Source organism: Anguilla rostrata, chromosome 13 (assembly GCF_018555375.3).
Source record: "Anguilla rostrata isolate EN2019 chromosome 13, ASM1855537v3, whole genome shotgun sequence".
NCBI lineage: Eukaryota > Metazoa > Chordata > Actinopteri > Anguilliformes > Anguillidae > Anguilla > Anguilla rostrata.
In genome coordinates, this window is record NC_057945.1 from 37,476,477 (window position 1) to 37,498,583 (window position 22,107).

At 43.8% G+C, this 22,107-nt stretch overlaps 1 protein-coding gene and 1 long non-coding RNA gene across 10 annotated transcripts; both read left to right on the forward strand.

Annotated features, from left to right (window-relative positions):
• Positions 1-728: 728 nt before the first annotated feature.
• LOC135238271 (complement receptor type 1-like) lies at positions 729-21,609 on the forward strand. Of its 9 annotated transcripts, XM_064306042.1 has the most exons (17): positions 729-1,499; positions 1,784-1,969; positions 2,071-2,170; positions 5,641-5,714; positions 6,389-6,574; positions 11,103-11,288; positions 11,390-11,489; positions 11,802-11,875; positions 12,548-12,733; positions 13,109-13,288; positions 14,196-14,267; positions 14,528-14,641; positions 15,695-15,748; positions 15,928-15,973; positions 17,665-17,736; positions 18,782-18,871; positions 20,134-21,609. In XM_064306042.1, the coding sequence occupies exons 1-16, from the start codon at positions 1,421-1,423 to the stop codon at positions 18,864-18,866; spliced, it is 1,794 nt and encodes a 597-aa protein (XP_064162112.1). In that variant the 5' UTR covers positions 729-1,420; the 3' UTR covers positions 18,867-18,871; positions 20,134-21,609. The 9 variants fall into 9 exon arrangements, with proteins under 9 accessions (XP_064162112.1, XP_064162119.1, XP_064162120.1 ...); XM_064306044.1 differs by lacking the exons at positions 14,528-14,641; positions 17,665-17,736; positions 18,782-18,871 and having other exon boundaries at positions 732-1,499; XM_064306046.1 differs by lacking the exons at positions 14,196-14,267; positions 14,528-14,641; positions 17,665-17,736; positions 18,782-18,871 and adding an exon at positions 17,312-17,390 and having other exon boundaries at positions 732-1,499.
• LOC135238272 (uncharacterized) lies at positions 2,177-5,549 on the forward strand. Its single transcript, XR_010325087.1, has 2 exons — positions 2,177-3,039; positions 3,164-5,549. It is a non-coding gene; the product is annotated as an uncharacterized LOC135238272 (long non-coding RNA).
• Positions 21,610-22,107: the final 498 nt, after the last annotated feature.

Sequence of the window (22,107 nt, forward strand, 5' to 3'; positions counted from 1 at the left end):
CAGGGGTGGGCAATACCCACCCAAATTTCTTCTGTGCCCACCCAATTGGTCAACTTTATTCTGCGCCAATTTTGGACCTGGCTCTGCACTCTTGACTGTTTTTTTATTTTTTTAAGTGCCCTGAACTGATGTTCCCCTTATATTACTTTTGTAGCAGTAATATTATATTAATTATAGGGTGAGTTTTTCCCTATATCCTCATGCTAAAATTGACTGTAAATCCACATTTTAAAGCTGATATTTAAAAAATTTTCTTCCCGGGGGGGCATGCCCCTGGACCCTGCTAGGGGGTTTGCATCTTTGTCTCCTTTTTCACCCCTGATCAGTTTGCATCCCTGTACACCTTCCCTGCCCACTTCTCACCACACAGTGCAGTCAACAGTTTAGTTCCTGCTGCTGAAAATCATCTAAAAGTGATCTGAATAATAGTGTACCATCCCAAACAATACTAAAAGTATTTCCTAAACTTTAGTCAGACGTCCCGTTCGTTTAATCCAAGCTGGTACCGAAAACACTAGGAAAACAGCTCAACACTGTAGTATAGCCCACTGTGTGAAAAGGTGCCCACCCGCCTGACCTGACCTGCGCAAGGCGGCCCTACAGCGACCTAATCGGTGGGTTTCTAGCACAGTTTACAGTCGCCTGCAGACACAAATACATGGTTGACGAGAATTTGTTTTCACCTGATCCAGGATCACGCCTTTTAGATATCAGTATTTTGGTAAATTACGTCATTTGTGACCCCGGAAGTGTTGTGAAACTAAACTGCGTATGCGGTGTGTGTAAACAGTTGTGTCTGGTTTCTAGATAAAGAGGAAGTTGCAAACTAGAAATACTGTTCAATAAAATAATATTAAGGTATTAAACAGAGAAATTATATTCGCGTATCCGAACCTGCTTAAGCCAGCTACTGTTGTTAACCAGCGACAAACTCATCAAGACCAACCCTTTTGTGGATAACTTATCCCATATGGGGACTTATCGCTGAAGCGCGCCACCACGCACAAGCTAACATCGCGAAATTCTTTTCCCGATCATTGTTCATTGGAATCATCAGAGGAGACAGTCATATTGAAGTTCGCTGCAAGGGCGTCATTCGACAGCGACTCATTGTTTCCTGAAACACACACAGGGCGTGGTAAACCTTGGACATACTAGCCGTCCTAGCTGTTAACACTGGTTATTAACGCTGAAGTGCTGCTAACTGTATGACATCGTTAGAAGATCGCTAGCTAGTTTACCCACCGCGTAACGCTAATGTCTGCCAATTAACTGCCTTGCTAAGTGATTATTCTTTCAGTCCAACGGCAATACCAGCAACAAAACTCTGTTGGCTATCTAGGCTACGTAATGCTAGGTAGCTAACGTTAAGTATTTACGACTAGCTGTCTAAGGTTAAATCGACTTGAACCGGAGGAATATGCCGAGGTTAAGGCATTCCTGGTCGTATTTGGGGGCGACCTTGTTTTTGTGTTTTCTGCTTGCTGATTGTGTGAAAGGTAAGATCGGCTCATAATAATTTATAATTTATAAATCGCAGGCTAAGTGAAATAACTAGACTAACAGTTACTGGTTTTCTTGTCTTTTTACCTCGTACCTAGTCATCAGTTATTCTAGTGACAACTTTAGGTATCTTAGCAACGTTTACTTTTTTATGTTTGTTATGGTATCAGCTATCGATAACTTCATCGGGAAATCTTTGTTAAAAGAAATAATGTTCGTTCGTAGGCACTGTTGCTAACGCAATGTGTAGAGTAACCCCATAAAATGTCCACATTTCTAGGACAATGCCAAGTACCTCCGTCGAAGACTGGCTTAGAATTGACGGAAGAGAGCGCGGCATTGGACACATTCGACGAAGGATCAAGCGTTACTTTCAAATGCGGAGCAGGATATACAAAAGTCAGTGGAGATGGGACAATATTTTGCAGGAATGGCATTTGGACCGTGGAAACACTTCAGTGCCAAAGTAATTTCCGCCCGTCTGCGACGAAAGCTCCCGCTGTGGCTGGTTGCTTAGTGTGGTCCAATTTCCGAAATAACTTCGTCAATGTTTCTATTTATTCGCAGAAAAATCGTGTGGTTCACCTGGAGACTTGATAAACGGGAGATTTAGCACTCCAGAGGGAACTGATTTTGGTGCGACCGCTTACGCTTCTTGCAACCGTGGGTGAGTACGTAGCATACCCCCTGTAGCACATGTGTCAAACTCAAGGCCCGCGGGCCAGATGTGGCCCGCCACGGCATTTTATGTGGCCCGCGAGTGCTTAATTGGTCTTAAAATCTGTCTTAAAATAGGTCTATGCTGCTTTTAAGCGTGCATTAACCATAAACTACATTTCCCACAATGCATGGTGATTGTTACCCGCGAAGTGACGGCATCTCGCCACTAGATCGCAGGTGTATCCAGTGTTTAATTAATGCTACAAGTGAAATTGAGAATATCCACAAATGATCCCGATATGTCCAGGAAGAGAAAGATTGATGCAGATGGAAGGCAGTTTCAAGAAAGATGGGAAGGCGAATACATGTTTGTGCTTCAAGGAGAAAAACCGGTATGTCTTTTGTGTTATGAGGCGGTGTCGGTCGTCAAAGAGTACAATCTACGTCGCCACTTTGACACCAAACATGAAGCCAAGTATGCCAAAGTTAGCCTTCAAGAAAAACAACAAATTGAGGGCAAACTAAAAGGCAAACTGCGATCGCAGCAGAATGTGTTCACCAAAGCCACAACCAAAAACGATGCAGCAGTGAAAGCTAGCTTTATGGTGGCTGAAGAAATCGCCCGCGCTTCAGTCTTTTTCAGAGGGTGCGTTTTTGAAGCAGTGCATGCTGAAGGTGTGTGAGCAGGTGTGCCCCGACCAGATACAGACTTTTAAAAATGTCAGTTTGTCAAGAAACACCATCGCGGACCGAGTCAAGGAGCTAGCAGCAAACCTGTCAACACAGCTGGCCGAAGAGTCACGCAGTTACACAGCTTTTTCATTAGCTGTTGATGAACGCACAGACAACACGGATACGGCACAGCTAAGCTAATAGGTAAGTATTTTTAAAAACCTAATTAAAATATGATAAAATGTATTTCAACCAAAAATAAGAATAGTTAAACTGAGTGCAATTTAGTGATTGTTCTTGCATTTTGTTTTGTGTTTGTTGTTTTCAGAACATGATCAATGGATGAGGATGGTGGAGGGGATCCACTTGGTGTGTTCAAGGACAGGCAGCATATCCTCATCATTTTCAACTCATAGTTGTGAACTGAGACAACCCTATTTTATTATTTTGAGTTTATTACATATACTGCTTTTTGTGTAGTAATGTATTTGTTGTTTACAGGTTTATGCACACAAATGTTTACTCCTGCAAGGCTGTGTGCAGCCATTTGTTTTTGTAAAATGCTACATCTGTCACACATGGTCTTAGCAGCTCACTATAGTTGGTTGTACGTTATTCTGACCCTCTCGACTGTGACAATTTTTTTGAAGGAAGTTAATGTGTTTTAATATTTTTCTTTGAATAGTTTGATCATTGATAAATAGAGTAATGTGGGTTTCTTAACCTGACAAATTAAAAGGATTTATGTTATAGTAACAGCAACAAGCAACACTTTTTTTTTTTTACATCTATGCAAATGCATATGTAATATTTGTAACTAAGTAATAAATACAGAAAGTTATTTAACAATATATTACGGAGTAGTTACATTTATTTTACATTATATTTGGTGACATTTAGTTACATTTATACTGTACAGTTACATCTGGCCCTTTGAGGGCAACCATTATGCTGATGTGGCCCTCGGTAAAAATGAGTTTGACACCCCTGCCCTGTAGCATTCGCATGGGTAGTTCAACGTGTGTCACTTAACCTCTATCCGTTGATGTTTACATTGTTTTATTAAAATAAGGACGGCAAGGCATGAGCTGAATTCACTGTTTTCATTTTTTTTAAATTACATACAGTGCAAAAGTCTTAGGCACCCTAGATTTTTAAATATAATATATAGTATATATTTGGTCTTAGATGTTTATTTTTTGTTTTCTGCATTAGTGTGTCAGTAGAAAAGAGCAAATTTGAGATTTCCTAACATGAATTTTCCCAAAAATTAAATTTTACAGATACATTTTTGTATTTTGTTAAAGTAATATTTTAAGTAATAGACTACTTTTCAAATAAAAACTTGATCAAGGGTCTCTAGAATTACCTGGAGAGCCAGATGCAAGCGAAACAGCCAAAATCTGCAGAAGAACTGTGGCAAGTTCTCCACAATGCTTGGAACAATCTACCAGCCGATTTTCTTATAAAAGTGCAGGACGGTGTTCCTTAAGAGAAATGATGAAGTTTTAAAGGCGAAGGGTGGTCACACCAAACATTAATTTTATTTAGTTTTTGTTCTTTATATTATTTTTTCGATATTTATATCCTTTTATTTCATTATTTTTGAAAGCATCTTATCATTTTTTTCAGGTGCCTAAGACTTTTGCACAGCACTGTAGCTGTGAAATACTATGCTGTGAATTTGTGAATTTGAAGTCCATTTTCTTCCAGTGTTGAACTGCGGTTCCCATAGTGAGCTCTAAAAGCCATATTTAAAAAAAAAAAAAAATTGCTCCACAATTTTAGATTTCCGATGGTTAAAGTGCAGATTCTGAGCTTTTATTACAGGGTATTTAAATACCTTTTGGTTTCACCCTGTAGAAACAACATAGTAACCCCCCCTCCCCCATTTCAGGGCACCATAATGTTTGGGACAAATGGCTTCACAGGTGTTTCTGATTGGGCAGGTGTGTTCAGTTGCTTCTTTAGTGTACGTACAAGAGAGCTTTCAGTATCTAGTCTTAATTCTAGGCTTTCCATTTCCTTTGGAGTCTTATTGGCAGTTGTCAGCATAAGGACCAGAGTTGTGCCAATGAAAGACAGGGAAGTTATTATTAGGCTGAGAAATATGGAAAAAAACAGAGACATAGTCCAGACCTCCGGCTTACCAAAATCTACAGTTTGAAACATCATCAAGAAGATAGAGAGCACTGGTGAGCTCAGTAATTGCAAACGGCCTGGTAGGTTAAGGAAGAACTATACAGTTTATGACTGAAGATTTCTCTCCATAATTGAGAAGCACATGTCTGACAGATCAAAAACACTCTTGAAAAAAGGATAGCCAAGTGACAGTTTGGTACTTCAGAGACTAACCAAAAACACCTGTGAAGCCATTTGTCTCAAAAAATTATGCCACCCTGAAATTTAGGGGGGCGGGGCATGTATAAAAAGTACTGTAATTTCTGCATGGTGGAACCAAAATGCATAAATATACCCTTTAATAAAAACTGAGAATCTGCACTTTAACTACATGTGAATGTGGTTAACGTGCAGATATTTCTTTATCAAACAGTGTGGAGCTCACTGTATAATATGATCTGCCTTCCTAGTTATTAACCAAGGCCTGTCTGTTCACAAATGACAGTCATTGTACCTCTCGGAGAGTGACATCGCGTTCTGTCGATGACATTGGCGTTCACATGAACTTGCATCTCGGAACTCTGCTACACTCTGCTAAACAATTGATGGCCAGCTACTGTAGCTAGTGTTTGTAGCATTTGTTTTTCGCGGTCCTTAACGGTCTCGTTTCTTTCTGTTTTTAAGCTATGAAATGCACGGAACGGCCTATAGGCAGTGTTATGACTTTGGTTGGAACAACCGCGTTCCGCGCTGTGAAAGTAAGTGTGGTCTTGCGCTCTTCAAATACGACTAGCCGTATAAACTGAGGAGAGAGGGGAAAACAATAGGGGTGACGTAAAAAAATGTGTAAGCCCATTTAAGAGGAATAACTTGGCCTATAACTTTCGATTGTTCGTGTTGCCCCCAATGTAGTATGTGTTTTTGGACGCACTTGTCGTACGTCTCCCAGACACTCGATGTGCCCCATGATCAGGAAAGATAACTGGGTACAGTGTAGAGATGTGGAAGCATTACCTTACTTGATTAGCCGCATTGTCAACCATTCAGTAGCCTTGAGTGATATCATAGTCACAACAGTGATGCTCAGAAGACTAACCAAAACATGAAAATATTGCTGTTTACTATTACTAATATTGGTGGTTAAAGGTTAAAGCTTTTATAGTGGGCGGTGATTCTGGGGCCAGGCTGGGGGTGTTGTGCAGAACGCACATTTATGCATTCTCATAAAGGATGTGCTAATATCAAACACAACTTTTTAACTTTCAGCACATTTGTTTGTCATAGTTGTCATGTCATGTGTGATTTTTTTTAAAAACAATCCGTTGAAAGTAACACACAAAGTGTTGTCCTTGACTTAGACATGGTGGTGTCTTAAAAAAAAATGTTTGGCTTTATGTATTTCTTTATTTAAATATGTGTTCTGTTTCTTCAGTTAGGAAATGTGCGGATCCGCCCACAATTGTCAATGGAAGAATCTCCAGTAGTCCTGACAAAGAATTCCCTGAGTTCAGGGATATAGTACAGTACACCTGTGACAAAAACTACAAGCTTGTTGGAGACTCGCAGCTTGTATGTAATGAGTTTGGTTCATATAATGGAACGGTTCCCCAGTGTAAAGGTAGGATATTTTAAACGTTTTGACACTACACTTGACCGTTGGTTGTAATAGGTTAGAATGCTGAAATTTGCTAATTTCAGATTACCCCTTAGTATCATACATTTATTGTATAATTGTGGACATTAAGTTCCCCATGCTTTGGAATACACAAAAAGTCTTATCAACTTTCAGATTCTGTCGAAAGCTTCTATTAGTAAATGCTTGTGTTCAGAAATACATTTAAGAAAGTTATGAGCAATTTAGACGTATTATACTTTAATCATACTTTAACCTGCCTGGCCTGTTGCACATAGAAATATGACTGTTTTTGAAATGCTGTCAGGTCTAATGGACTCTCTTGTAAAGATTCTTTTTTTTTTTTTAAAGGTAGGATAGAATCCTACTGCCTTGTTTTGTAGCAACGCACAAATTAGTTCATTTATAAAACAACAAACAAAAAGGTTCACAACTACGCACATCAGGGAGATGCCGTCACCTTCGGTCACTACATTCCCTGACTGTAGCTGTTAGCCAGGAGATGATGTCATCAGACTTCCCTTGGACGTTTCCTCGCTGCGTGGCGACGCCCTCCAGTTTGGCGGGTCAGCAGCATTGGCCAATCCCTGCCCATCACCTTCTGGCATCCAGCTCGACTCCTCCCCCATCCGCTCCAAATCCAGCAAGGGGCTCCCTCAGCGGGCCCCCCGGACCACCCCCCCCCCCCAACCACCCCCGCCCCCACCCACCCCCTAGCTGCCTCCCCCCGCTGGCAAGCCACTGCCGTCCCCTCCCTTCCTGTTATTCCCCAGGCTGTGAGTGTCTTCTCTGCAGCCAAACCACAACTGGGAACCACCAGGCCTGCCACCCCTCCCCCCAGCCACACATGCATTACATTTACATAGATCAGGAGGTAAGACCGATTGTCTGGCAGTCGGAGGGTTACCGGTTCAAACCCCGCCCTGGGCGTGTCGAAGTGTCCTTGAGCAAGACACCTAATCCCTAACCCCTAACTGCTCTGGCGAATGAGAGGCATCAATTGTAAAGCGCTTTGGATAAAAGTGCTATATAAATGCAGTCCATTTACCATTTACCATGCTCAAGGGCACAATGGCAGTGTCCGACCTGGGAATCGAACCTGTGACCTTTAGGCTACAAGACCCGCTCCTTACCCATTATACTACACTGCCGCCCATCTCCCATGACTGTGCCATCTGTAGTAAGCTGTTATTCCCCTGGTCTTCCCTGAGGATCCTGGCTTTCTCCCATGTTGACGAGTGCACCGTAGGCACTTTGTGTGGACGCCATCTATGTCTCCACTGGGTGAGTGCTGCCCCACACCCTGTGAGGATGTCCACCATCGTGCCCCTCCCTCCCCAAAGCTCGCACAGTGGGTCGGGCCTAAGTCCCCACCTGTGCTGGTTTGCTGGTGTTGGGAGGCTATGCGTATGGACACATGTCCAGATAACCTGGTGTACATACGGGAGATGAGAATAATGATGAAAAATCTATAATAAATAAAAGTCACTATAAACAATAAAAATCAATAAAACAGCGCTATAAAAGAATCACGGATTTGGAAACTAAGTGAATAAATAGGTAAATACATAAATGGTTAAATTAGTAATACATAAACAACAATAAAATGGAAAAAGTAGTCCATGAATGTTCCTACTGTAGGACACATGGAGCGTACTGCAGCAACGTCTGTTTGGCATGTAACGCCTGGATTATCTTACCTTCAGTGTGGTAAATGATACACAGAGCGTACTGCAGTAATGTCATCGTGGATTTTACCTTCAATGGAGGCAAATAATTTAGTCAGGTCACAAAGTAATTCAGCAATGCAACTTTTATTTGGCCAAATAGGAGAAACCATTCAAACACTCATTTCAGAGTTCAAGAAGGGAGTCTCAAACTCCTGTTCACAAGTTCTGCCTCTGATATCTTTCTGTAAACTGTCTTTCTATGAGGTAATTTGCATGGCATGACACTTTCTTACTCCCCCTCCCGTACCAACTTTCTGTTTTCCTGAGGTAATTTGCATGGCATGACACTTTCTTACTCCCCCTCCCATACCAACTTTCTGTTTTCCTGAGAACCTTTTTGCTTCATCCAAAAACCCTGACGAAACGTCTAGGTTCCTGGCACCTCAAAGCAGGGGAGGGTGTTCTTATTCTCCCTTCGCATACCATCTTGTTTCGTACAGCTTATTTCATTTGACATCATACACAATACATGCAGATTTCAATAGAAATACATTGGTTATTGATTAGGATATGACATTTTGCAAGCAATGGTCATACACATACCACCTGATTATATGCTTGCACCAAAGGTAATTTTAACTATGAATTTTACTCCATTTATAAAGTATCCCCCAAGTTATGTTTACATATCCATGGCCTTCTCACACCCCTGTGTCAAGCCTCGTGTCTCCCCTTTGTACCAACATGACCAGGTCAAAACCTAGTACATGGCTGGACCGTGTATGGGTGTTTGAAATTGTGGCCAATTTGTTACAGGGATAGTCAGTGGTAGTGTCTATACGACCAATGGTGTAACTTCATCACGCAGTCACTCGGTCACAGGCATCCGCGTTTATAAGGCTGGCCCCGCTGTTGCGGTCCAGCCAAAAAAATATTGCAGATTAAACTTGGTGGTACACCCAAATTGTTATCTATATATCTTAGCTCATCTACATTCCTTCCTCCTCAAAGGTCGTTCCTTCCCAGTACCTTTCCATTTTGCACTTAGTTACGTACATAGTTTTGTTATAACGCATAAAAATAGTTAAACACAGAAAGTAATACCCACCCAAATTTCATCTGTGCCCACCCAATTGGTCAACTTCTGCACCAATTTTGGACCTGGCTCTGCATTCTTGACTGTTTTTTTATTTTTTTTAAGTGCCCTGAACTGATGTCCCCCTTATATTACTTTTGTAGCAGTAATATTATATTAATTATAGGGTGAGTTTTTCCCTATATCCTCATGCTAAAATCGACTGTAAATCCACATTTTAAAGCTGATATTTAAAAAATTTTCTTCCCGGGGGGGCATGCCCCTGGACCCTGCTAGGGGGTTTGCATCTTTGTCTCCTTTTTCACCCCTGATCAGTTTGCATCCCTGTACACCTTCCCTGCCCACTTCTCACCACACAGTGCAGTCAACAGTTTAGTTCCCGCTGCTGAAAATCATCTAATAGTGATCTGAATAATAGTGTACCATCCCAAACAATACTAAAAGTATTTCCTAAACTTTAGTCAGACTTTAGTTCGTTTAATCCAAGCTGGTACCGAAAACACTAGGAAAACAGCTCAACGCTGTAGTATAGCCCACTGTGTGAAAAGGTGCCCACCCCAAATTTCTAATTCCCCTGCCTTCTCTCTCTGACACCTCTCGAAATTTATTTGGGAGAAATTTAACTTGGTTGACGAGAATTTGTTTTCACCTGATCCAGGATCACGCCTTTTAGATATCAGTATTTCGGTAAATTACGTCATTTGTGACCCCGGAAGTGTTGTGAAACTAAACTGCGTATGCGGTGTGTGTAAACAGTTGTGTGGGGTTTCTAGATAAAGAGGAAGTTGCAAACTAGAAATACTGTTCAATAAAATGATATTAAGGTATTAAACAGAGAAAGTATATTCGCGTATCTGAACCTGCTTAAGTCAGCTACTGTTGTTAACCAGCGACAAACTCATCAAGACCAACCCTTTTGTGGATAACTTATCCCATATGGGGACTTATCGCTGAAGCGCGCCACCACGCACAAACTAACATCGCGAAATTATTTTTCCGATCATTGTTCATTGGAATTATCAGAGGAGACAGTCATATTGAAGTTCGCTGCTAGGGCGTCATTCGACAGCGACTCATTGTTTCCTGAAACACACACAGGGCGTGGTAAACCTTGGACATACTAGCCGTCCTAGCTGTTAACACTGGTTATTAACGCTGAAGTGCTGCTAACTGTATGACATCGTTAGAAGATCGCTAGCTAGTTTACCCACCGCGTAACGCTAATGTCTGCCAATTAACTGCCTTGCTAAGTGATTATTCTTTCAGTCCAACGGCAATACCAGCAACAAAACTGTTGGCTATCTAGGCTACGTAGTGCTAGGTAGCTAACGTTAAGTATTTACGACTAGCTGTCTAAGGTTAAATCGACTTGAACCGGAGGAATATGCCGAGGTTAAGGCATTCCTGGTCGTATTTGGGGGCGACCTTGTTTTTGTGTTTTCTGCTTGCTGATTGTGTGAAAGGTAAGATCGGCTCATAATAATTTATAATTTATAAATCGCGGGCTTAGTGAAATAACTAGACTAACAGTTACTGGTTTTCTTGTCTTTTTACCTCGTACCTAGTCATCAGTTATTCTAGTGACAACTTTAGGTATCTTAGCAACGTTTACTTTTTTATGTTTGTTATGGTATCAGCTATCGATAACTTCATCGGGAAATCTTTGTTAAAAGAAATAATGTTCGTTCGTAGGCACTGTTGCTAACGCAATGTGTAGAGTAACCCCATAAAATGTCCACATTTCTAGGACAATGCCAAGTACCTCCGTCGAAGACTGGCTTAGAATTGACGGAAGAGAGCGCGGCATTGAACACATTCGACGAAGGATCAAGCGTTACTTTCAAATGCGGAGCAGGATATACAAAAGTCAGTGGAGATGGGACAATATTTTGCAGGAATGGCATTTGGACCGTGGAAACACTTCAGTGCCAAAGTAATTTCCGCCCGTCTGCGACGAAAGCTCCCGCTGTGGCTGGTTGCTTAGTGTGGTCCAATTTCCGAAATAACTTCGTCAATGTTTCTATTTATTCGCAGAAAAATCGTGTGGTTCACCTGGAGACTTGATAAACGGGAGATTTAGCACTCCAGAGGGAACTGATTTTGGTGCGACCGCTTACGCTTATTGCAACCGTGGGTGAGTACGTAGCATATCCCCTGTAGCATTCGCATGGGTAGTTCAACGTGTGTTCGCTAGGCTTTAGTGCGAAGTCACTTAACCTCTATCCGTTGATGTTTACATTGTTTTATTAAAATAAGGACGGCAAGGCATGAGCTGAATTCACTGTTTTCATTTTTTTAAATTACATACAGTACAAAAGTGCAAAAGTCTTAGGCACCCTATATTTTTAAATATAATATATTTTTATTTGGTCTTAGACGTTTATTTTTTGTTTTCTGCATTAGTTTTTCGCGGTCCTTAACGGTCTCGTTTCTTTCTGTTTTTAAGCTATGAAGTGCAAGGAAAACCCTATAGGCAGTGTTCTGACTTAGGTTGGACCAACCACGTTCCGCGCTGTGAAAGTAAGTATGGTCTTGCGCTCTTCGAATACGACTAGCCGTATAAACTGAGGAGAGAGGGGAAAACAATAGGGGTGACGTAAAAAAAAATGTGTAAGCCCATTTAAGAGGAATAACTAATAAATCGAAACCCTATAACTTTCGATTGTTCGTGTTGCCCCCAATGTAGTATGTGTTTTTGGACGCACTTGTCGTACGTCTCCCAGACACTCAGTGTGCCCTACGATCAGAAAAGATAACTGGGTACAGTGTAGAGATGTGGAAGCATTACCTTACTTGATTAGCCGCATTGTCAACCATTCAGTAGCCTTGAGTGATATCATAGTCACAACAGTGATGCTCAGAAGACTAACCAAAACATGAAAATATGGCTGTTTACGGTGGGTGGAGGTTAAAGCTTTTATAGTGGGCGGTGATTCTGGGGCCAGGCTGGGGGTGTTGTGCAGAAGGCACATTTATGCATTCTCAGAAAGGATGTGCTAATATCAAACACAATTTTTTTAACTTTCAGCACATTTGTTTGTCATAGTTGTCATGTCATGTGTGATTTTTTTTTTAAACAATCCGTTGAAAGTAACAACAAGTGTTGTCCTTGACTTAGACATGGTGGTGTCTTAAAAAAAAATGTTTGGCTTTATGTATTTCTTTATTTAAATATGTGTTCTGTTTCTTCAGTTAAGAAATGTGACGATCCGCCCACAATTGTCAATGGAATAATCTCCAGTCGTCCTGACACAGAATTCCCTGTGTTCAGGGATATAGTACAGTACAAATGTGACAAAAACTACAACATTGTTGGAGACTCGCAGCTTGTATGTAATGAGTTTGGTTCATATAATGGAACGGTTCCCCAGTGTAAAGGTAGGATATTTTAAACGTTTTGTCACTACACTTGACCGTTGGTTGTAATAGGTTAGAATGCTGAAATTTGCTAATTTCAGATTACCCCTTAGTATCATAAATTTATTGTATAATTGTGGACATTAAGTTCCCCATGCTTTGGAATACACAAAAAGTCTTATCAACTTTTAGATTCTGTCGAAAGCTTCTGTTAGTAAATGCTTGTGTTCAGAAATACATTTAAGAAAGTTATGAGCAATTTAAACGTATTATACTTTAATCATACTTTAACCTGCCTGGCCTGTTGCACGTAGAAATATGACTGTTTTTGAAATGCTGTCAGGTCTAATGGACTCTCTTGTAAAGATTCTTTTTTTTTTTTTTTTTCTCTTGCAGAACTGAACTGCCCAACTCCAAGTATCAAAAATGCCCAGCGGGTTGAAGGAGGTCCACCGCCCTATAAACTGAAATATTTTGTAACCTATAGATGCAATGACGGCTATGTGATGGAAGGGCAAAGTAAACTAGTGTGCGAAGCAACGGGATGGTCCTCTGACTTCCCAACCTGCAATAAAGGTAAGATTTCATTTCATTAGAGGGTCGCTGGGCGACATTTCAGTCTATTCTGTAACGTCAGCGTGGTCTGAAATGGGCGTAGAGGACAGGTATTGTTTTTTCTGCTGATTTGTTGTAGATTGTGGACGCCATGTTCACTGAACAGGAACCGTAGCCATTTTGAGCTGCGTATGGACAAATCACATTTTTAATTCAATTCATCAAGGTTTGCAGAAAAAGTGCATAATTTCCCCTGTTATCTCACTGCAAATGCATTCTTCTGTGCTTGGCTGATGTAAAAGAACACTTCAAATCAGTTTTAAGATTACTGCATCAGTATATTTTCTTTTAATAAAATTTTATTTTGTATCCATCAGGATGGATTGGATAAACTTGATATTTAAACGGGCAGTTAAAATAAATCTCTGGTTATGACTTCGTATTTTTATGCTGCATTACATTTACATTACATTTGTTTAGTGGACGCTTTTATCCAAAGCGATGCACAGAGGTGCATATCGAGGTCATTGGAACAACTACAAAGCACAGGTCCGATAAGGTACAGTGCTCATTTTGTAACAGTTATTCACAGCCGAGAACAGACGAAGTCCAGTTCACACAGTGAACATTACTCTGACCTAGCCTGTGCTGAGTTGTGTCCTGCCCATGCATGAAGCCGTATTTTGGTGCAGGTCCAGTGGCCGCAGTCTTATTGGTAGGGTTGCTGCAACCAGGGGCGACAAGGGCAGCTGCTGAGGGTGCCACTCCTCTAGGGGGTGCCAGATATATGAGGGGGGAATAAAAAAGCCAAACGGACGGCCCACCCGGCGGCAGCTCGATTTGACCGGGCGCTCAGTTCCAGAGTCGCTGCTTTTACGTTTCGTTTCGCTGCATTTTGAATGTTTGTTTGCATTCCGGTGTCCCACAGCTCTTCCCCCTCCTGTTCCAACAAAAACAGCAGAGGAAACCACGACGAGGACATTGCCGAAACCAGGCCCAGGTGATTGTTACCCCGCTGCACAAATTAGGCTGTTCCCTCCCTCTGTGCTTTGCTTTCAGCTGTTTTACATTACCTGTGCAATATTTGGGCCTGATGCTCCAGGCAGGCCAATGAAAAAAGCGCTGAGCTGCCAATGGCGTTTGTCAAGACTCGCCCCCCCCGCCCCCCCCCGCCCCCCAAAATATTCATCAGAATTCTCCATCTTCAGTGAAGCCCCATATAATATTTCCGGGCTTGCCCTCCCATTTAAGAATCCACAGTTCTTCCACCCGTCCCTCCTGTTTCCACTGTTCCACCAAAAACAGCAAGGACAACTACGAGGAGGACAGGCTTGCCTACAGAACCTTCAAAGCCAGCCCCAATATCATGTCCAGGTAATCTATATTCTCTTCCCCCCCCCCCCCCCCCCCCGCATAACTAACCCTATAGATGTCTCAATATTAGGGGGAATTCACTCCACTCTGGCAACCTCAGAGGCAAACGCACCTCCCATGTCCCCCCTGAGAGGGGCACGGAAAAGGATGTGAAATCTCCAGTGCGTGGAGGCGCGGTGTCACTGTCGCCTTTCCGGAGACGTGCGAGCGCATGTGCGCTCCTCCTACTGCGAGCCCACGAACGCGTCCCGTCCGTTTTACGCACGCTGGTGCAGACGGCGTTCCCACCTCGATTCCCGGCGATTTGGTATCGCCCGCCAGACCTTTTACCGGCGTAGCTGTCGCGTTGCCGTCACGTGACGTGATGCGTCATTAAGTCGGAAATATTTCCTATTTACCCGATAGTTGGTTAGATCCCAGTACGTCCGCGTCGTTCTTTGAAGCGTGGTTTTCGGTGGTAATGTTGCCATGGTGAAGCATGACACCGCCCCTCGTCAGTCAAGTACCCCCCTGCCCCGACCAACCACCGGGTAACCTGACATTTTACTTCGTGCCTCACAGCATTCTGGGAGCTCTCATTCCACCATTTGAAACGAATTGAGCGGTTTTTGAGGGGACAGCCATTCAACTCAGCGCTCTTCATCTGTCCACTGGGAGGAGTCTGATATCGTTTCGCTTGTTCCTGTTTTGTTTGGAAAAGTTATGTTTTGGAGAACAGACAGACCGTTGGCTTATACGTCCTCTGATTAAGGCATATGACTTTATTTGAATCAAATGTTAGAAATATCATGTCAGAAGTATGGGAATTAATTTTACCCGAGTTATTTATGCAGATTATTATTATTATTATTATAGTGTCATCTACCGTAGGTGGGTACGGTTATTAGACGGGTTTGTCTTACCACTCGTTACTTTGCCTCTTGATGTGCGTCACAGGGCTGACAGTAACCATGTCTTGAATCCATGTAAAATGCATCCATGAGCCGCCCCATATCGTGATACCTTTTTTTAAAAATAGATTGTGTCCTGACTGAATGATTCTGTCTGTTTCAGATCCTAAGCCGGTGGTGATAGCAGTTTTTGCTACTCTTGGGGCGTTGGCTGTTGGTGAGTTAACGTTGTGCAGAACTGGAAAAGCAACGTCTCTGCTGCGATTACTGTGCACATGAATTCAGTTACATTTCTATCAATCACAACCTTTACGTCCGTATCGTTGTCTGTTTGTATTGTTGTCGTTTAACGTGTGCATGCCTGTAACTGAATTTGTCTTTCTTTGTCCTTTACAGTTGGGATTATTGCGGCTTTTCTATTTAAGTCTTACAAGAAAAAACGGTGAGTCCATTTCAGTGGTTTGGTGTTTATGACGACACCGCAAAGCTATACGTGTGTGCGTGTGCGACTGTGCCAGCGTGCGGCTGTCTCTCCTCTCTGCGTCGCTCTCTCTCTCTTCTCTGTGTGCGCGCGTGTGGGAGTGTGTGCACGCGTATGCGTGCGTGTGTGTGTTTTCAGTGTGAGAAGGAATGCCTGTAAGTCCTCATTATTAAACCTGCGACACGAAGTAAAACTGAATTTAACATACGTTTGCCGCCAGTAGTAGCACCTACGGTTTTTACATGGGTGAATGTAGTTGTGAAACAAATGTTTTCAGTGTGTTTAGTGCATCGATAGTTTACATTCCTTATTTCACATTTCCTAGTTTACATTTCCTTATTCCTTATCTGGATGGTACACGTAGGAGTATGGGACTTAGTGCCTGGCACTGCCTCGAGCTCCTTCGAAGGTGTACAGCCGGAATTTTCCGTGACGCAACGCAAACCCTCGTGACTCAGACCGCTCCCCTGGCCCGGGGAGCTGCGGCGTAGCGGATCCGTCCCGCTGCAGCCGCGCCGCTTCCCCGCTCAGCGCAGGGCGGCGAAACGCTCCCGTACGAGCTGTCGGGTGGCGCCGTAGCCTTGAGAGCCGCTAGAAAGCGGCAGCAAGACGTCCGTGGGACCGGTTGTCCCCGTGTTTTTTGCGCCGAGCCCTGGACCGCGTGGGCCCGTTAGAGACTCCCTGACGCTGCGTTTTCATTGGGCGGTTTAGAGAGGCTTACCTCACGCCCCTGGGTGGGGCAGCTGGCCTTTTATTTCCTGCCCGTTTGGCCCCACAGCCCCCCGGATAGGGTTCCGTTTTTTACGTTCGGAGGACACTTTATGGAGTCGGAGCGACTTTCGCCGTCTGTACCGTTTGCTTGCAGTCCAGACTGGACGCCTTATTTACCGAAGCCGCTCAGGTGCAATACCACGGGGGGGACAGATTGGCTCTGTTGAACTGACGGGTGATTGGCTGTGTCGAAAGGGATTTGAACCCATGACCACAGAGTTACAAGCCCAGTTCCGTGCCGCCCATGTTGACGGGTCATTGGCTGTGTCGAAAGGGATTTGAACCCATGACCACAGAGTTGCAAGCCCAGTTCCGTGCCGCCCATGTTGACGGGTGATTGGCTGTGTCGAAAGGGAACTGAACCCATGACCACGGAGTTACAAGCCCAGTTCCGTGCCGCACATGTTGACGGGTGATTGGCTGTGTCGAAGGGAACTGAACCCATGACCACGAGTTACAAGCCCAGTTCCCGTGCTGCGAGGACGCCATACACTTGTTCGTGGAATTGTGATTGGCTTTGGCTTGCAGCTCTCGGGGCTACAGAGGGAAGGCGACGAAGGTCGCGCCCGGGGAAGGCGGTCAGAGATGAGCGCCTAGGCCACGCAGGGTAAGAAGCCGTAACGCCTTACCCTGTCTCCCCCCCGTCTCGCCCCGTCCCCCCCCGTCTCCCCCCGTCCCCCCCGTCTCGCCCTGTCTCCTCGCTTCGTTTCTCTACTGAGCCGTTTCAACAGGAACGGTTTCAACCGCTGTTTATTTCAACAGGAACGGTGTAGTTTCAACCGCTGTTTATTTCAACAGGAACAGTTTCAACCGCTGTTTATTTCAACAGGAACGGTGTAGTTTCAACCGCTGTTTATTTCAACAGCTGTTTATTTCAACAGGAGCGGTGCATTTTCAACCGCTGTTTATTTCAACAGGAACGATGTATATTCAACCGGCATTTATTTCAACAGGTACCGTTTCTTATTTTCAAACCGCTGCTTGTTTGCCTCGGTTGTCACAGCAGAGAGCACGGGGAGCAGCTCGCAGTCCTGGGGCCTTTGCTCCCTCCTGACCTCGCGCTGCTTTGCTGTGTGTCTGAGAGTTCCCCGGCATGTCAGCTGAGTCAGGGAGTCTGTAGCTAATGCGCAAACACAACCAAAAATCAGCCATTTCTATTTGGAAGCTCCGTACAAAAACAAAAGCCTGTTTTTAAATCGTCTTTCTGCCCTCTTACTGCTTATTTTATTTTGGACGTCTCGGGCAAGAGATTATTTCTAATTGACCGGGCGGAAATACGTTGGTTCAGATATTTCGGCTAGTCACTGGTTTATTCTCTCATCCGCTAATCAAATAGTCAAAAAGCATATTTCTCGTTTAAAAAAAAAAATGTTTACACTGTTATTTAAGCTAATGGGAAGCTGTAACTGAGGGAAATTGCACAGGAACAGCAATGGCTTTAATAGGCAGTGGATAGCACTGTCACCTCACAGCAAGAAGGTCCTTGGTTCGAATCCCAGGGCCTTTCTGTGTGAGCTTCCATGTTCTCACTGTGTCCACATGGGTTTCCTCCCAGTCTGAAGACATGCAGGTGTTAGGTTAATGGAAGACTAAATTGCCTGTAGGTATGAGTGTGTGAGTGAATGGTGTGTGTGTGTATTCCTGCCTCTCACCCAATGCACGCTGTGATAGGCTCCAGCACCCCCCGCGACCCTGACCAGGAATAAGCGGGTTGGGTAACGGATAGACGTCAAGGCCTTTATTTTCTACTCTCTCAGCAGGACTGACTAACTCATAAATTGTTACCGCCATTTTTTATTTCATGAGCTGAATTTCCTGAGCACAACATTGCTTAGCGCTCTCTACACCCTGTGCTTGGAGATCGAGACAGACAGACAGACAGACAGGCACGCACGCACGCACGCACGCACGCACGCACTGCTCACATGCCATGATTCTCAGTGTAGATATAATGACAGAAGTATTGACGATATTTCCTTCTTTGAACACGCCGTGCAGTGAATACCTCACAGGAGAAGACACCCGGAAGCCTGAAGGAGAAATGCCATTAAGCCCCAAAGCCCACACACAATCATACCCTTGATTAAGGTATCCCCCGGATTCCCTTGCGTGTTCTTGTTCCCTCGCTGATTTTCCTTTTTTCCCCCCACAGCTCGAGTGTCTACTACAGACTACTGTCAATGTTTCTTTATCTATAGTCAAGACCTTGGACCAGGGGTGTCCAGTTCTTACCCAAAAAGGGCCGGTGTGGGGGTAGGTTTTTTGTTTTAGCCCCGCACTGAGACACCTGATTAAAGTCATTAGCTAATCATGGTCTGCAATCGAGACCTTGATTAGTGGAATCAGAGGTCTTAGTGCGGGGCTTATACAAAAACCTGCACCCACACCGGCCCTTTTGGGATAAGACTGGACACCCCTGCCTTAGACAGTGTACATGTTGAAAATAACAACTGGTATCTTTTTTTTTTTTCTTTCCTGAAACTACACTACGTGGTCAAAAGTATATGGACACCTGGCATCCCAGATCTCGTTCTAAATTATGGGCATTAATATGGAGTTGGCCCACCCCTTGCTACTATAGCCACCTCCACTCTCCTGGGAAGGCTTTATACTAGATATTGGAGCATTGCTGCAGGGATTTGCTTCCATTTAGACAGAAAAGCATTAGTGAGTTCAGGCACTGATTGGGCGACTTGGCCTGGCTTGCAGTCGGCTTTCCAACTGATCCCAAAGGTGTTGGACGGGGTTGAGGTCAGGGCTCTGTGCTGGCCAGTCAAGCTCTTCCACGCCGTCCTCGACAAATCCATTTATATATGGACCTCGCTGTGTGCCCGTGGGCATCGTCATGCTGAACCGTGAAGGGGCTTTCCTCAAAATGTTGCCACGAATTTTGAAGCACAGTATCTTCTAGAATGTCATTTCGTTAAGATTTGCCTTCACTGGAACTAAGGAGGCCCGGCCCAAGCCATGAGAAACAGCAGGAGACCAAGGCGTGTCCAGATACTTTTGGTCACGTAGTGTATTTTCTTGGACAATATACGTGGGAAAAAATCTTTCCGACTGTGCACGCGGGAGAACACATTTTACTTTTACCTGAGCTGAAATATTCACTGTCTTTAAGTAACAAGACATTTGATTAATTCATTAATGCTGGATTGTGGACTGCACACTTTGTTTTTTTTTAATGGATTGAGGTGAGGATTATCGCTGGGGTGCGTGTAAAACTGCTGTGTGCTCAGACCAGGCCTTGGCCTACAGGCTGCTGTAGAACCCCTTCGGTTCTGTAGCCCCCCCCCCCCCCCGCTCCTCTCACCCTCTGTTCTCTGTGCTTTTTCCCTTCTCTCTTCCAGCGGTGCGACGCCGGCTGTGTATTAGCGAGCATCTGCCCCAGCAAGAGAAGCCTTTCTGGGGGGGGGGGGGGGGGGGCTGCAGCTACACGTGTGATTTTAAGGGGGTGCTTCACTTGCCAATCGCCCGCTTCAGAAGACTGTTTAGTATTTAATTTTACTGTATTTTATTTTTGGTTTGTTTTTGGTTTGCCTGCAGCTACACGTGTGATTTTAAGGGGGTGCTTCACTTGCCAATCGCCCGCTTCAGAAGACTGTTTAGTATTTAATTTTACTGTATTTTATTTTTGGTTTGTTTTTGCGTGAATGTAAATAGCTTGTTTTTTTATGGTAATATGTCAATTGACATGACAGAAGTTTCGGAGACTGGTGAATGTACAAATGTTAAATCCTGCATTGTTTCCCGTGCTCTTCACGGTAGAGAACACATTACATGTCCCTTTACATATTCCCATTTTTTTTTTTTCGGAAAGAGAGAGAACGGAACATGGGTCCTTTGTTAGGGGCTGATAATGAGTGGAATGTAAACAAAAAAAAAACGAAGCCCATGTGCATGCTTATCTTACGGGGGGGGGGGGGGGGGATGGTCGAGGCGGACGTTCCTCCCCCAGTAAATGTGGGGCTGTGTATCTGGAGAAGAAGAGGAGCCACATTGTCCAGTTATCAGCTCTGCAGTTAGCCGCAGTTAGCCGCAGCTCAGTAGCGGTAGTGAGCAGTGAACGCTGCAGCGGCTTATCGCGCCCGGGGGCGGGGGTGAGTGCAAGGGCGGGGACGGGGGCCACGCTGCCCTAATCCAATTCAAGCTTCCTAGTGGCTTATCTGATGGTTTTATTAATTTCTTCCCCCCACACAGTGGACTTAATATCGCGTTTCCCGTCTGCGAGCCGCACCTAGAATTACGTTACTTAATAACCAATCCCTGTTTGAACACAAACAATCTTCCTGTTTATGGTCGTTCAACAGTCTTAACAGCGTGTGTGTGTGTGTGTGTGTGTGAAAAAAGATTTTTCAGTGTTTTCCTTGAGAATTACAACTCATTTAATTAGATTAGTTGCCAACGAAATCTGATTCCTTTTTCTGTCATTTTTCTTTAAATTTTTTCTACCACTGTCACCTTCTTGCCAGCCGTTTTACGCGCAGTTAACAGTTAACTGTGTGCGTGCGTGCGTTAATTGTTAGAAACAGTGTGTTCTGTAAACATGCCTTTTTGTGAGGTAGTGCAGTGATATTGTTGAGATTGTTATTCTTTGCTGTTGAATTGTTCTCTCTGCCCGACAATGGAAGATGGATGTTTTTCCATTCATGAATGCCACAGTTCTTTTGTTGTGAATTAAATGTAATTAAAAATAATTAATAAAAAAACATTGTAACATTGTTTTAGAGAAAGCCGACATCCTGTTCTCATCGAGTGTTTATTCCTTAAATTTGACTGGGCATGTACATGTGTTCTGTTACTGATTAAAATGGGTTCTAAAACTGGCCACTGGTTTTGAGATTATTTATGTTGGGAGGGGAAGATTTGCTTTTCACATCCAGGGAAAAACATCAGGACATAGACACTCTGTCAGCCAGATAATACATTTTTTGTGTGTTTCAAAGATTTCCAAATCTTTGATGGGCGTCCCTTTGTAATGCAATATGTCGCACTTGAAATTCCTCTAAGTTCTTTGGAGATTGTCACAAGCTGAAATATTGAAGGGAGGGAGGGAGAGAGAGGGGAAGAGGGGGAGGGAGAGAGGGACAGAGAGAGAGACGGACTGACGGGCACAATTCTGAGGTTCCACTCCCAAATGTGTCATCACGGATAGCAGCTCTGAGTGGAAGGGTCTCCTTTCAGTCATGAATACATGACACATGAAGATAAACAAAGTAGACGGATACAGCTCATTTTCCTGTGCACACTTTTTTCCTCTATGATGTCATTCCCGCTCTGTTGCATCCACACCCTGCCTAAAGCTGTACTTGGGTGGTCAGAGG